This window comes from Maylandia zebra, linkage group LG15 (assembly GCF_041146795.1).
Source record: "Maylandia zebra isolate NMK-2024a linkage group LG15, Mzebra_GT3a, whole genome shotgun sequence".
Lineage (NCBI taxonomy): Eukaryota > Metazoa > Chordata > Actinopteri > Cichliformes > Cichlidae > Maylandia > Maylandia zebra.
In genome coordinates, this window is record NC_135181.1 from 24942087 (window position 1) to 24958994 (window position 16908).

At 42.1% G+C, this 16908-nt stretch overlaps 1 protein-coding gene and 1 non-coding gene across 8 annotated transcripts in view; one reads left to right on the top strand and one right to left on the bottom strand.

Moving 5' to 3' along the window:
* Positions 1 to 16908, top strand: part of myo6a (myosin VIa) — a 157095-nt gene that overhangs the window by 17529 nt on the left and 122658 nt on the right. For all 7 annotated transcript variants that reach the window (XM_076874188.1, XM_076874191.1, XM_076874189.1 and 4 more), the window contains exons 2-3: positions 8765 to 8899; positions 16512 to 16581. In XM_076874188.1, the coding sequence (XP_076730303.1) occupies positions 8783 to 8899; positions 16512 to 16581 (187 nt within the window). In that variant the 5' untranslated portion in view covers positions 8765 to 8782. The remainder of the gene's footprint in view (positions 1 to 8764; positions 8900 to 16511; positions 16582 to 16908) is intronic.
* LOC111500613 (U6 spliceosomal RNA) lies at positions 11212 to 11312 on the bottom strand. Its single transcript, XR_002721179.1, has one exon. It is a non-coding gene; the product is annotated as a U6 spliceosomal RNA (small nuclear RNA).

Genomic DNA, 16908 nt, shown 5'->3' on the forward strand with positions numbered 1-16908 from the left:
ATTAAAAAAAATATCTCAGTGTGAACCAAACTGTAGATGTAACAGTGTTTCTATATGTCTGATTATTTTTGTGCTGGCTCTCTTTTCTTTCTTCACCTCTCAGATATATGATCCTGTCTTTGGTGGTATTAATATCAGCTTCACTGGGACTGAGGCTTGTGCTTGTGACAGCATATTTTTTTGTCTGAATAAATTCCTCATCGTGTGATTGAAATTTTTTGCTAGCTTTCCGGGTTTCCTTTAACTTCTAGGTGAAAATAATTGTTGCGACTGTGTACGGGAATTCCTGGGTTAGAAGTGCTAAAGCAGTGTTTGTGTGTAATAATGATCATTCAGTTCAAGATGTTTGCCTGGATTTACGGAAAAACAGACTGTATATAATAGATGGACATTGCCACTGTGCTTGCACACTCACAGACGGTATAAGACATGGATGAAAAGGCTTCAGGTGTGAGAAACTTGTTTTGTTTGATCTGTGAATCTTGATCATACTGTGTTTTTTTTTTTTTTTTTTTTTGTTTTTGTTTTTTTTTAAACGGGATTATCCGGCGTGTACTCACTGGCTGACTTGTGATTGACAGAACATTAGCCGGTGAGAGTGCCGCGCTCTCTATCCTCCTTTCTGACTGGAATAAGGACTGTCATTTGCAAAATGAGCTTTACATTTTATTAATCAGGGGAGTCACACATGAGCTGACACATTAATAGAGCAGAGGGCCGTGTTCTGATACACTGCTGCAGGCAGTGGAGCTTCCCCGGCTCGTCCTTTCACGCTTTGCTTCTCAGACCTGGGAAATACTTGAATATATGCAACTTATGTGAACAATTATGCACCACACTAATGATACGACATGTTCACTGTGTGAAACATGATAGAATACATTTGAACAATATGAATGAAAACTAAACATTAATTTATCGTTATTCTGTTTTTTAAGCATATTTAATAACTTTGGTTTATATTTTATTACCGTGTTTATTATAAAGTGTTATAAAAAGTAGTAAAGGTTATTTTTACTCTGACTTCAGGCGTATCTGTCATGATGCGACCTCGGTGTGTCCCATTTATTTTTAGGATGCTCATCGTGCAGCAGTGTTGAGGTGGCCGGTTTCTAATATTTCAGTTTCATTATTTGCACTTAGGTGAAAACTCGTCCAGCGAGTTGCTTTAAATACACTTCCCTGTATTTCCCTGTTTTCCTTTCTTCTTCTTATTCAAAGTTTTCACTCTAAGCAGCTTTTTATTATGATGGTCTGATGTGAACAATCAGCAGTCCTTCACTTCTCAGCTGCGTCTTTAATGTTTCGTCTGAATGACTCTGTTAATGGAAATCCTGCTCCAGAGGATGCTGACAGCTGGAGACGGGTTAGCTAAGGAGCTACACTTCCATGCAGGATTTTAATATTTAGGGCAGCAGCTAGAAATAGCTTCAGCCCTTTTAGTTTCAGGCTTTTGCTAGAAAAACCCCCCAAAAACATTAATGTGACGGTGAGCGCTGCAGTCGAGGCTCAGCTCTGCTGCTGGCCGGCTGTCGCTGGTACTTTGTGGTTTTCTTAATTAGCTGCTTCAGACGGGAGGGATCAGTCGTCCCCGCAGCTTTGTGAGCTCCGTGGTGAAAGCAACAATTATCGAGTGCGACGTTCAGAGTCTAAAATTAGCTGCAGAGTCAGTTTAATGTTAATGTAGTCAGCAGTAAGGCTCGTTTCTCCAAGGGCTTACCGTTGGAAATAAAGTTGATCAACAGCAGGTTTGATCACCTTTTCAGCTGTGATGGGTAAACGTTGTGCCTTTGTTTACGTTGGAAAAACTACACGGGATGACAAATAGATCATTGTGATTTTTTATTTTTTAATGATTTGCACAACACTGGTCACTATATTCTTCATTTCCGGTTAATACTTGTACAGCTGCTGTTATTGTGTATATATTTATTTATATTTAGATTTCTTCATACATTCTTATATAGTTCTATATTGTGTATTTTGTTGTACAGTTATTTTATTTTCAACTTTAATTTATATATTTTATCTTATTCTTTCCCAGTTAAATTTACCCTTCATTCTAATTTGTGTTGTACAGTTATTTCATTTTTAACCTTAATTTATATTCTATTCCTTCCTAGTTAAATTTACCCTTTTTAATTTTTCATATTTATTTCCTATCTTATTCATAGCCTTTTCCTTTTTTGTTTTCTTTAGGTCACGAGCAGTTGTCCAAGCATTTCACTACATATCGTACTGTGTATGACTGTGTACGTGACAAATAAAATTTGAATTTGAATTTGAATTTAATCTTTTTCGTGGCAAAAATTTGCAGATTTCAGCAAAGATTTTATACATTTAAAAGTAGCTAGGTGTGGACAAAAACATTTTAGTTAGTTGTGGTTTTTCAGTTTTTATTTCAGCTATCTGAAATGATATTTGCCAGTGACAAATATAATGTAATATAGTGTAAAATAACAATTAAAAAGACAGAAACAAGACTGAACTAAAAAACTAAAACTCCAGACAAAATTAAAACTGCAGTCCAATCAGTTTCCACAGACTTGTTGGACTGTTGTTGGCTGTCGCTCTAAGAAGCTCCACATCACTTCCTGGGTGGCATTGATGAGCACCCACGAATTAAATCATGTTGCTATATGTTGATCTGATTAAATCTGGAACTTGTTAGAGTCCTGGGATTGGAGAAAACTCTGGGGGAAGTGCAGACTGACTGTCCTGAGGCAGGTTTTAGTGACAGTATTGGTATGCTTGACACGTTTGTGTCATTTTGCAGGGGAAAAAACTGAAGTGAGATAACTTTATTGGATAAAAACATGTATGGATATGCTTTTGCAATACTCAGCATATCGCAGAATGTTTAAATTGCATTGATGTTGTATTGTGAATGAAGTATTGTGCAAATATTGTATCGCGGGGTGTCTGGCGAGTCCCACCTCTGTAAAGTACAGCAGCTGTGAATGGCACAAAGCATGCCTGACATGCCTCTTTGGTAAAAATGGCTGACTTGTTGGGCGGAGCTTCTTTGTTGCAATTTTGTAGGCGGTGCTATGGAGCATTTTCAGGTACAGGAACCATAAAATATATAAATTGTTACCACTTCTTAAAAATATGAAACTTTAATAACAGCTTCCAGCTTCACCAGATTAATGCTTGAGCTTTAGAGTGCTAGTTATTATTATTATTATTATTATTATTATTATTTTTTTTTTTTTTTTTTTTTTTTTTTTTTTTTTTTTTTTGTTTGTTTGTTATTAATACTATAGAAAACTTCCCAGGGTGCAGGGAGGCAAACACAGCTCAGTCCCACTAAGTGGAACGATCACTCTTTGATCTTTCAGCAGTTTTTATTGCAGTAGCTCAGCTGAGTTAAAGGTGATTACATCACATCCTGTGAGCTGCAGGAGATGTTTGCTGTGTCTCTGATGGTCTGTGCAGGCTGCGCTGAGCCGCTGTAGCAGGTTTGATCTTGTCTTTGTGTGACCCGCCGTGTGTGCGATTGTTCTGGAGGATTGCAGACAGTGTTAGACTCATAATGGAAAATCATCATATTGATTAGAGGCCAAGGTTCAAAGCCAAAGTGCCCTGCAGCAGCGCAGCATCAGTATACAGGAATGAATGAGTGAAGGCTCCCTGTGGGAGTTTTGAATGCCTTCATTAACCTGCTGTGAGACGCTGTGGCAGACTGAACCTCTGCTGTACAGTCCTGAGGTTCCTGTACACTTTGTGCTGCTGTCAGTCACTTGGTGTTTGAGGCTTCTACACTGTAGATGTGTGAATAGTGACTGGCAGCTAGTGCTGCACTGGAACAATATATATAAATACATAACTATATATATCTATATATCTATCTATATATCACTATAAAAATTTTTTTAAAGCTTTTATAGACCAAATAATTTCAGAAAGTTACAGTTTATGTTACAGTGTGCTTATTAAATAGGTTACATTGTTTTAGCCTGTTGTCGAGTGTAGTTATGCGTTTCCTTTTATATAACATCAGCTGACATTTATCTGAACTTTAACAAATGCTTTATTTGTAATACTTTGGGTATATTTTATTATTTTTAAGTACTTCATCAATATAAGATTATCTTATTTTTAATAAAGTTGTTGTGTTTCAGATATTAAAGGTTAAAATAAAATAATATAATAAAATACAATTGTAGCATCTGGACACTGTAGATCAGTCTGAGAAATGAACTTTATTTTTTATTCTTAGTTTAAATAATATATTTGACCTTTTTAGAACTGAACGTCCGAATCAGTTACCGGTAGTTCAAAGCTGTGCCATCAGGAAGTCGGTTTGGATGACCTCATAGTTTTGTCTTTTTTTTTTTTTTTTTAATGAACTTCCTGGTCATCAGTCATCCATTTGTAAGTGCAGCTTCCTTCTCAGCTGCAGGATTAAATGTCCTGATCGAGGAGCTTTTGGACGCAGAGTCGTGGGTGAGGTCATATCTGTAGATCACTACCTTCGCCCTCATTGGCCAGCAGAAGGAGTCGGCGAGCGTCCGTCTGTCCATTTCTCCGGGCCATTGGCTCCAGCTGTTTGCTCAGCAGCACTTCAGGCAAACGTCTTTACTTGGTTTATACTTTTACAGTTTGACTAATTAATTCGACCTGGGAAACGAAAGTGTGGTTAATTAAAACATCTTTGCCTTTGGCTTTGAAACCAAGCTGCCAGTTTGGCTTTTATTTTAAAAGTTTAATTTAAACTTGGAGCAGTTTACACAAGGACAGCACACCTGAAACTGCCTTCCCTCTAAAAGTAGTTGAAGTTAACACCCAAACCCTTAATCTGCTGGCTCTGCTGTGCCTCGGGGCTCATGTTTGGACTCGTGCATGTGTTACTTTAAAGGTGTCTCTTCACTCACAAAGCACTTCAACAGGCTTTGATGAGCATGCTGAATGAGCCGTGCCTTATATCAAATACAGCACAGCTATTACTCACTGCAGTCATTAACTTCCACTTCATTTTGATGCCAGATGCTACGACCGACAACCCCCCGCCCGCCTCTCTCTCGGGATAGTTTCATAATGGCTAACGGCCGTGCTCGAACTTCTCTCCACTGCAAACAAGCCAGAGAACCCACATTTCAGTTTGCCAGTACGTGATGTCACCTCATTGAAAGTGAACAAGAGGCCTGAAACGCATACCCATGAATCCTTCCTCCGGCTGCTGCAAACAGAGGAATTAGCATTAAGTGAAGTGCACACTGTGACCTAGAGTCCCAGCTGATAACTACGCTTTTTTTTTTTCTCCAGTGACAACAATAATAATACTGCACACGTACAAGGTCACAGTTTGACCCTGTGACCTCGTATTTGAGCGTGCAGCTTGGGAGCGTGCATGCGGTGTGATCGGGTTTGCTTCTGCTTATGTAAATGTGCATCACAGTGAACACCTGAGGGGATCACACCTGTTGGTCTCCAATTACAGCAGCGTCCAGGCTGCTCTGATAAAAGGGGCTCATTGTACTGGGATTGTGATGGTTTAATATCCCTAATTAGTTTTGATGGGCTCTTAGTGCAGCACTCAGACAGTGCGGGGTAATTATTTTAAGTTCCCAGAGAAAAGCCTGCTGCTGTTTGGCAGGAAGCCACCGTGTGTGCAGGGAGCTGCTGGGTGACGGTCGCAGCTGTGTGGATGGAAACGAGCTGGCTCAGAGTCTCGCTTCTTATTGGCTGCTCACCCCGCCCGGCTCCTCTTTTTTTCTTAGCGAGGTCACGATGCTCCTCGATGGTTTTTCTTAGGCTTTGGGATGATGCTTAGTCATCCTCCAGTGAAACACAAGCTTTCACTTTAGAGCTTTCAAAGTTGTCTCCGCGTTCCCACGGCAGGATGTTCACTGATTTAGGAAGCAGATTTGTCATGTCCTTTTAAGAGTTTCTAACTTTGTGAGACACTAACATTACTATTTTTATTATGATTCTTTGGCAGTTTTTATAATCTGGTTTATTATAAAAACTTGCACAGAAATGTCACTTCAAAGGGACAAACAGACTTTTAAGATCAGTGTTATGTGTTTTTTTTCTTTGCTCTACTACACAAAGGTCAGTCATTGTCTTCAGCCAACCACTTTTACCACTAATGTGATGTGTGGTTTAGAGACAGTGTCACGGATTTAAAAGCTGAAGATGTTAGCATTTCATTGCGAGGACAAGGATGGGACAGAATTGGAAATGAGTCCATCGGGTACAGCTGAGGCTGAGATGGTGTGGACATGTGGGACAAAGGTCAGAGATGATTCATGGATGTAGTGAAGGAGGACGTGCAGAGAGCTGCTGTGACAGAAGAAGCTGGTATGCTGTCTGTAACCACACCATCGCCGGTACTTCCTTTAATGTGACAAATGCATCAATTCTGCATCAGGTTAAAACCTCAGTGTGATAGAAAGTGTTTTTTGAGCTGGAAGTCCGTGCTGTGTGCGTGTAAACACGCTCTGGCCTGCGAGGCTGACCGTCAGGTTCTCACACATGCTGGTAGTTTATGGTCTGCTCTGCCTCCGGCCGCTCGTATTCACGGAAACAACGGAGAGGACAGGAATGATGAACTGCAGCTACTCCGGCTCCATCAGCTTGCATTTGTTTACATCACTACATATCCGGTTGTTCAGTGATGATGCGACGAATCCTACTTCCGGGTCTAAAGTAGGCCTAGTCTGCGTTTAATATGGCTTTTGTGTTGTTAACATGTTTAATGTTATGTATTTTCTTCTATTTGATCTCAAAAAGCTCCTAAGACAGTCAGTGATCCCTGTTGACCTCCCTCGGCTTTTATTACCGCTAATCATTTATTTAAGCTCAGTTTTTAAAACCTTAGGATGTAACTACAGCCCAGCCCATGCAGCAGTATATGAATGACTAACCTCGTATTGTGGATGGATTATCTCAGTTGTTCTCCTGGCTGAAGTTTGGTCCTTTTACAGCATCCTGCCATGCGATTACATTTGTTCCACCGAGAACACTCACGTTAATTTTTATCGAGTGGAAAAAAAGTTAGCTTGTTTATATTATGCTAACATAGCTGTGTCGTTAGCGGTCACGTAGCACATCATTATATACCAGCTAGCCCAACTTCAGTAACCCTACAAACGTCACTGCTGTTTAGTTTTCTGTCTTCATTTATGCTGGAAGTGATAGCAGAGCTGTACGTTTTAATTTGTTTCCAAAACCCCGCAGTCAGGACATGCTATATTGTATTTAGATAGAAGCTAGCGAGCTAACTTCCTGCTAACTTCTAACTCCGTTAAATGTCATAAATTCCGTTTTCATGGATGCCTGGATGTTAAACTCAATTGTTACACCTGGTAGAGCAGAACGCTGATCATTTTATTAAAGATGAAAGACTTTAGACAGTTTTTCAACTCTCAGTAATGCCATAGTGATCATTTGATATATGGACCTGCAGCGGAGTTTAGGCCCAGACACGGCTAGTGACGTCAGACTGAACAACCGGATTACTGTACTCATAGGGGTTTCCACGACATACTATACTGTATGGTGACACACATATGTGGTGATGCTAGCGTGGTAGTGCGATGAACGCTGTAAGGAAGAAATGGAAATCATCACATCAGTCTGTGGGGAAAAGAATATTTTGTGAAACTTTTCTTTTCGAACTTTTGTTTCTTACAACAAGGATTAACAAGTCCTAAACGTTACACTGCTGTTTTATAAAGTGCGTCATTTTTGTGATTTTTAGTGTTTCATGTTTGAATGACAGCTGTTGAAAATCATCATTTTTACAGCTGTCAATCCATAAAATCTGATAAAATATAAACACTGGTGTGCCTTGCTTTGTCCTCAGCGATGTTATTGTAAATTTATTGTCCTTTATTTAATTTTTGGGCCTTTGTTTTTGACTGTGTTCAGTTTCCAGAGCGGTTTTGGTTTATTTTAGGTTTGTTTTTTATTGTTTAAGGAATGCTAACGTTCAGACTTCATTACTTTGTGTGCTAGTTTTAATCTTATTAATGACTAAAGCTAAAGACAAATACTTCATTTATTGCACATTTGGAATGTCCTTTTAACCGACTTCTATATTTTATTCTAGATTTGTGAGTGCATCATGAGACTTCAGGGAGTTTCTGTCCCTGTGTCACCGCTGTAACGCGATCAGCTGCTGCTTTGACTCACTAACACTGTAATTGGTTTTCTTGCTGTCAGAAAAATCTCCAGAAAGCCCAGAGTCAGTGCTGTGTTTCAGTCTGTAGTATAATGAATATTTCTAATCTTGATGTCCATTTCATTGATAAACTAAAGAGAGACAAAATGGTTTAATAACGTGGCTGTTACAAATGCAGGAACAAAGTTTGTGCTCTAAAATATCTTTGGAAGTCAGGGAAGTAGGTGGCCCCACCCACCTCGTGTTTAAGCCTTCTGTTTGTGAGGGGCAGCCAATCAAAAGAAGGCTGGGCTGAAGGGGGAGGGGCTAAAACTGTTTCAGACAGAGGATCGTGGCACAGTGTCCGATAAATAAAGATTATTTTGAAATGCAAGTCATCAGGGTGCAGTGAGATAAACAGACTTTAAAACAGGAGGCACACCTCCTACATGTCACTCATGAGTACAGCATCCTTTCAGTGTTGTGTGATTGGCTGTTTGGGATTTTTATGGTTTGCTGAGTGAAACGAGTACCAAGGAGCTGAGGTGCAATCAAGGCAACACACTAGGAGCCAACTGAGCTTTAAACAGAAAGAAATGTTTGCATGTTGGAGCTGAAAGAGCGCCACTGACTGTCGTGTGTCATGTTTTCCAGAGCCTTCAGAGCGGCGAGATGGAGGATGGGAAGCCGGTGTGGGCGCCACACCCAACAGACGGGTTCCAGCTGGGAACCATAGTAGACATCGGAGCTGACAGCCTCACCATCGAACCCCTCAAACAGAAGGGAAAGGTGAGCAAACTTTGAGGGTTACCTCCTTTACAGGAGCAGTTATTATTGCACTGCAGACTTATTTACTCGCCTGCCTTCCTACCCCGAGACCGTCCCCAATTTCCCAACTGCGTCCTGATGTCTGTGTGCAGGACTCGGGTTGGAAGGATGACATTTATTTTACCTCCAAGCATCAGCGTTGTATTAATAACACAAAGCAAAGACTTAAACGGCTAGCTGTAGCTTCATCACCTCTACGTCAGCCTTTTTATGCCTTCCTCTTTTATTTTGAAGAAGAATGAGTGAGATGAAAATGGTTTTGAATCGATCGGTCTGCTCTGGCCCTTCTTTGATGGGTTTATCTGATGTGCTCTCACCTGCTGTGTGTTAATGATTTAATGTCCCACTTAGCTCGCGGGGCTTCAGGCCACCTTTCTGGAAGCAATAAAGCATTGTTCACTCTGAGATTCACCTCCGGTGCTCAAGTGCTGATTAATCAGAAGCCAAGTGGCTCTGTGCAGCAAGATAAACGCGCTTTTTTTGATATCGCCTCCGTTGATTCGCTTTTCTGCTGCATCAGGTGCTGAATCGCCTTCAGCAAAGCTTTTAATGTCACTGAGAGTCTGTTGCTGTGGTAACCCCTAAAGCTCGGTGTCCGTCTCACTAATCTTCCCCCTCGTAGAGGCCTTGGCAGTGACAGCGTTCCTCTTTAAAGAGGCTCCTCACTGATTTACCGTCAGCCTGTAAAACACAGAACCGCATAGGTGTGTTTCCACACCTGCCTGAGTCATGAGTGATATTTAAACAGGAAAAGTGATTTTAATCCTGCGTTCTTTTAAGAGTGGCTCTCGTTCCTGGATGTTTTCTCTGAATAAAAGATGTTGCACAAGGTTGGCCTCACTGGATTTCTGGCCGTTTACTGGAATGAGTTGCAGCAGTTTTTACAGCAGTCATTCGACACTCACACAGCCAGTTTTATGGTTTTTATCTCCCTCCTCACCATCTCTATCCAGAAATATTTACTCCACCTTTTACTGTGCCCCTGATCTTTGCACATTTGCTCTGCAAACGACTGCATAAACGGGGCCTCTCTGCATTTACAGAGAGATTCCTGGTAAATGTATTTTAAATGTCACGCCAGTTTGAAATGATCTCCGTTATGGATGGAAAATTACAACTGGGGAATTTCAAGTGTTCAGTGATTCACAACAATTCATGGATTCAATAAAACACTCGAGGAGACACTCCACCTTAAAAGTACCCGGTACCTGCTTCAGTAGTATTTTTTACTGCACACATTCTTCCATCTTTAGTGGAACAGTAAAAGTAAGCTAACGCTGACAGCTAACATAAACGTTTTATTTTGTTGGGACTGACCTTTATTTACCTCACCTATGGCCATACCTGGCCTTCTACTAATATATATTTATTATAATTAATTCCACTTTAGCATTTGTATCCTTCTTGCTCCTTCTTGCTACATTTCACTGTTTCACAGAAACCCTTCACTCCTTTTCAAGGCTTTTATTTTTAATCATTTGCACAAACTTGAGTGTAAAAATAGATGTTTTTCATTTGAAGAACCAAAAAGCTCCATGAATCTGACATACGTGTCTTATTATTTTTATCAAAGGAGCGACTGACAGAGGTGCAGGTAGAGAAGTGAGATGTGAGGAACAAGTAAAGGCTGATGAAGATGCTTCTAGACAGATGGCTTTATTATGTATTTGTGTACTCGGAGCGTTACACCTCTGCACACACAGTGTGTTGGTTTGCATTAATGAAGTTTGTCCCACGTGTATCAGTCTATCACTCGTGTGCTGAAGTCAAAGAAATACGATGAAATATGAGACCTCACGTTACGAGCAGAACCAGCCTTTGTGGTGTTGCTGTTGCTCGCTGTGGTCTCATTTCAGGGTGTGAATATCGTGACGTGTCAATGATATGTTAACAACTGAGTTTATATTAAGTGTCATCAGTGATGTCGCCCCTTTTGAGCTGCTAGCTTCTGGTTTTCTGGTCACACATCCTCTTTAACAAAATATCTTCATAATAATAATAATAATAATAATAATAATAATAATAATAATAATAATAATGGATACTTTATTGATCCCCATGGGGAAATTACTTGTTTTTCTCTGCATTTGACCCATTCACTCAGTGAAGCAGTGGGCAGCCCACTAAGCAGGCGCCCGGGGAGCAGTGTGTAGGGACGGTACCTTGCTCAGGGGTACCTCAGGGTAGCCGTTAAGTGGATTCGAACCGCCGACCTTCCGATCATGGGGCGACCACTTTACCTACTGAGCTATCCCTGCCCCAAAAAAAAAAAAAAAAAAGAGGAACGCTTCACGAATTTGCGTGTCATCCTTGCGCAGGGGCCATGCTAATCTTCTCTGTATCATGATATTCATCGTGACAAAAATATATTTCGTGACGATGGCGTCAGATAAGTCGCCTTACTGTGCAACTGAAAGATGAGAGCATCAACACAGGAAATGATGCTTGTGTCTTTGTAGCTGACTTGACGCATTGGACCGCTAATGGAGGCTGTTTCAGTCTTCTGTCTGTAATCTGAGAAAGCTTTAACTCAGGATCCGCCCACTTTGAGCGTTCAGCAGTTATCTCAGTCGTTGTTGCTTAAAGTGACTGAATGTCATCGGCTTTCTGTGGTCAGCAAAGTGCTACTAGTTGCTTCCTGTGTGGACGACCCTTAAATCATCACCTGCAACAACCCTGTGACTGATGATGCTAACCCCGGCCCTCTGCTATTAGACTGTGTTGTTTCTGTTTTTAAAAATAGTTTTCCTGAGTCTTTGCAGTTCTGGACAAAATCAGTAATTATACTGACTGCTGCTCATCAGAAAAGTCCTTTTTGCTTTTCTTCAAAGCGGCGTGTGGGCATGCACCGCGAGCCCGTTGAATAAATCGGCTAAAATGAACTCGCAGTGCAAACTTTGATGGCGTCGATCAGTATAAGAGTGCAAGCTGTCTGCCGTCTCAGGTGGATTTGTTAAAAACCTGAGGATTTTGCACCTTGGAGCCATGTGAGTAAAATAGTAGGGTCCCTGAGTTTTGCCTCAAAGGAGCTGATAAACCAGTTCTGACCCCAACTTAAACACCATAAATCAGTTTTATCGGTCGAGGCAGTACAAAGCCTGCTTCAAAGGGTTTCCTGGTAGGAAGGGTCCCTCTCTGGGTTTACCACAGAAAACAGTATTTTAACAGTAATGCTCTGATCTGCTGTCAGAGCGAGTTTCTGGGCTTGAATCTGAACAATGTCCCGTCTGTCCCGCTGCAGCCACTTTGTGCCAGTGTCTGACGATGTGCTCACTCGCTGGCCGGCCTCCCGGGATGGACGTCAGGGGAAAGACGGAGAGCATGAGACCCTGTCATACTATCGCTCACAAAGAGCCGGCCTTGTCTGTGTTTCTGTTTCCCAGAGAGTGTCTGATCTGCCTCGGAGCTGCAGATGGACAAAACTGTTTGAAGGGCATTACTGAAGGAGATGAAGTTATTTTTGCAGCAGATACTTAAAAAGGCAATTTTGGAGTTACTTATTTTGTAACTTATTTTGTTCTCGCCAAGAATGAAATAAGATGATGAAGTTTGATGATGTGGCTTTAGTGCCAGGAAGTTATTAGCTTTGATTAGACTGGAAACAGGAAGAGGACTAGCTTTGTTTGTACCATAAACCATGAGTCACTTGCACCAGCTATTCATCCACTTGGCCAGTTCGTTGCACCAGTTTATAGCCAATCCTTAATATCCAAATCACTGATCAGCCACAACATTAAAAGCAACTTAATTCCATTTAATTGCATTTATATGCCACCAAATCACAGCAGTACTTATCTGAGTCTGCTTCAGGTTGTTTGGTAAATACTACAGTACTTGTGACTAGGGCTGGGCGATATATCGAGTTTTTTAAAAATATCGATATATTTTCATACGAGATATAAGATGTGACAATATCGTTTATATCGATATAGCTTATGTTACGTTATAATTATACTTGTGGAGCCGCAGGTTTGCCTCTCTTTCGTCCACTTTTGTCTCTACGCAACGTTACTCGGCCTCACCTCTCCTTCACTGAACACAACTCCCCCTCCCCCATAGCTTCACCTGCAGGCAATGACAAGATGAAAGCGGAAAATCTCCGTTAGCGAGTTACCGCGGATCGTCCCGTGCGTGGGGCTGGACGGCGTCAACGTGTTAGCGAGCTAACCGCGCTAACGAGCTAGCCGCGCTAACGACATGCAGCCCGGAGGAGCTGCACGGCCTAAAATCCTTTCATTTTCTCAAAACTCGACAGTGCGCCTTATGTATGAATTCTGGTTGTGCTTACTGACCGCGAACCGATTTTATGTGGAACACGGCGCTCAGCAATCTGTCAAAAAATGTTTTAATATGACTTTGCTAAGCTACGGAGCTGCACCGCTTGATGGATTGTCGGAGGATTACGGCTACCGGGGAGGAGCCTCGCGGAGTGATACGTACTGTGCTTCAACGTAATATTACTGTACTGTGTGTGTATAAGGACCACAAATGGCACCTGTTCAGAGACGTGGTGCAGCTGTGAAATCTGTCTCTTTGTTATTATGCTCAGCGTCTATTAGTTTACATTTTGACTGCACAATTGTGAGCTTTTTGTTATGCACAAAAACAACATTGTTTTCTTTTATTTATGGGCCATGATTATTTAATAAATGCTGATAATTTATTTTTAAGTAATTTCTTCATGTACATCTACGCTGTATGTAAATAAAAGTGCCCGTGTGACATCTGGGACACAGTGTGACTAAGAACTCTCTTTTTGTTCTTAACTTATGGCTTTAAAAAAAAAAATCGAGATATATATCTTATATCGCCATCCAACTAAAAAATATCGAGATATGAATTTTGGGTCATATCGCCCAGCCCTACTTGTGACTGAATCCCCAGCCCTCCAGTCTGAGAAGGTGCTTGGTTATGGTGTTGTCTCACTGAGGCAGCGGGTCCACTTCAGGCCACTTGTCATCTTGACACATGGCTCTTTTTCCAGGGCTAGGTGTGGAGGGTTGTGTCCAAAGCAACTGTTCTTTTCTTGCCTTCTTCCCAGCTACATGAGAGTGAGCCAACTCTCATTACTACATTTTCAGAAAGTCTCTCCCCAGTGGGACGATTGGGGTCCTTGCCAAGATATGGGAAGACATTGCAAATGTACTTGGATTTTAGGTCGCAAGCCACCCAAAACTTGATCCCAAACTTGTCAGGTTTACTTGCAATATACTGCAGGAAACAGCACCGAGTCTTTGATGGGAAAAGATGTTCATCAACGGTGATATGTAGACCAGGGTTGTAGCACGTGATGCAGTTGGTGACAAATGATCCCCACACACTGGAAATTGCAGCGAACTTATCAGTCTTTGCTCGATCACTGCAGGTGGACTTGTCATCAAAGCGTAGGTGTTGCATGATGTCTTGGAAGCGGTTTCGTGCCATAGTTCCAATTATCTGTGGGTTTCCCAGGTTTGCTGACCAGCAGTCATTTAGAGATGGAACCCTGTTAACCCCCCGCAAGATGACAATTGCAATAAATGCCATTAGTTCAGGGAGGTCCATGAACCAATGAACATGCTCCGTGCACCACTCAGCAGGCCATTTGTAAATATGTGTACAAATGGTTGGTTTTTTGTACTGTTTTTATCAATAAATCGCAGCAACAAAGGACATACACCCATGTGTGTTGATTCTCCCTAAGATGGCAAACTGAAACACTCCAAGTTGGTGACTTTTGGAGATTTATTTCCCTGGATGATTGAGAATGCATCAAGATGAAACACAAAAGGAAGTTCACAGCTTTTAGCAGCTCGCCCACCCCCTCATCCACACACCCCCACTCCCCTCCCTCCAGAATTCCCAGGTAACAACCTAATTTACATATGAATGAAGAGCCAATTTAGCTTCCACTTGGCTGAAGCTAAAGCTTAGCTAAAAGCCTACCAGCCATTTGGCTGCTCTCCGGGTTTTAAAGGTAGAAAGGTAGGAGCCTGGGGGTGCTACTGTTAAACAACTCTGAAGCATCGGGGTGGGGGTGGGGTCACAGGACCTCTGGGAGTGTCCTGTGGTGTTGTGGAATTGGATGTTGGGGGTAGGGCCTGCGTGGATCGGGCTCGCTCCCGGGCATGCAGCAGATGCTTGATCAAACTGGGACCCCGGGGAGTTCAAAAACACTTCAGGCCCCTTGTTGTGTTCACTGAGGCCTCCCTGAGCAGTTAGCATGGCGCTGTGGGAACGCCGTGTGTGTGAGTTCTGGACTGTTGGGTTTGGAAAGCTGGAGAAAAGGCTGGAAACTGATGAAACTGATGGTGTGCTATGGTGAGCATTGATATTCACTGGGACCAATTTAGCTGTTCTTCTAACATGTACCTCACACCTCATCCCACACTGTTGGCAGACGAGTCCTCTTTACACTGGCTCCCCGTGAAGTTTAGGGTTCAGTGTCAGGTTCTGGCCATTTCAGAGCTCTTCATGTCCAGATGCCTTGAAGTGTCCACTGATCCCTGCTCAGAAGCAGCTCTGTAGGGGTCTGCACATTCCAGGAAGGTTCAGTAGTAACACTGAAGTAATAGCTGGCTGTGCTATAACACATTATTTCCCCCCTTGTCCTCACGCGGCGCAGTGTTGTGGAATCGGTCCAGCTTGGGCTGAGAATGTGGAACATGCCACCACTGGAAAGAATGAATCGGCTGTACGTCAGTCTCTGGCTCGAGCCGAGGCCTGCAGCGCTTCTTTAAAGAGCCCGATTCAAAGGAGTGAGAGTCTGCCGGGGCCTTCAGGAGCTGGCAGCGATCGGCTTTAAGATCACACGAATACGACACACACGCCCCCGCACTCCAAAACACTGAGGTCACACGTCCTCGTAAAGCCTCCAGCATTGGTTCAGCATGGCCGGCTTCAGCTCGAAGTCATGTGTACAGAGCTAATGCTCCAAAGCTTTTAGAGTAAAAGAAAGCCGAAGGTGGAACAGTGAAACAGAGAGCACTTTGATTTTAGTTTGAGCCCTCAGGTAAATGCTAATTATACGGAGCATTAAAGAGCAACAGAAATGCAAAAACCATCAAATGTTTTTTTTCTTTTTAAGAAATTAAATTTGTTGTTTTTACTTTCACACTTTCAAAATTCAAAACTGAGCGCTAAGTTTGGCGCCAGGTCTGAGCTGGTTGTGCTGACCTCGAGACCACGTGAATGAGTCGGCGGTTTCAGACGTTTGAGTGGAGCCGGGATTGTTGCCGACCCGATCGAAAGTCAGTAGTTGGATGTTAATAATGCAGCGCGGCATTTCTCTGCATCTCAGTCATTGGACAGTCCCGTCGCCCTGATCCCGTTACCTCCTGCCTCCAAATAATTCATCGTGTCTGCAGCAACCGGTAGATGACACTCACCCTGCTGGAGCCATCATTTAAAAACATGAACATGAAAGAAACCCATGAACTCTGTCGAAGCTGCATCATGCATCAACAGCATCATGCACTGAGTTTTTAAAGCCCCTCTGTATAAATTAACTCAGTTTAAATATATTAAGCTGACAGTTTATTTCATCATAATAATAAATCTCTCTTTTCTTTTCTTTTCTTTTCTTTTCTCTCAGACGTTTTTGGCTCCGGTGAGCCAAGTCTTCCCTGCAGAGGATGACGTCAACAAACATGTGGAGGATAACTGTGAGTACTTGTGCTTCATCGCTCCACCTACAGATCTGGCTCCTCCTTTTTTTAGATATTTGACATTAGACATTTGTCGTCCTCCTTAAGCTGCTGTTACTCTGGAAGTCTGGGATCAGCTGTTTCTGGTCCCCGGGCCTTATGTTTGACACCCCTGGTCTAAAGTCTTTTCTTGATGCACATCAAAAAGGAAATAAAGTTCCATATAGGAGTATTTTTATTGCAGGAATTTTACTTGCTGATCTGTAATTTGAGTTAAATTCAGCTTTAACACAGAGTTATAACAGGATGCACGTCAGCAAATGTTGGTCTGATATTTCTGAGTCT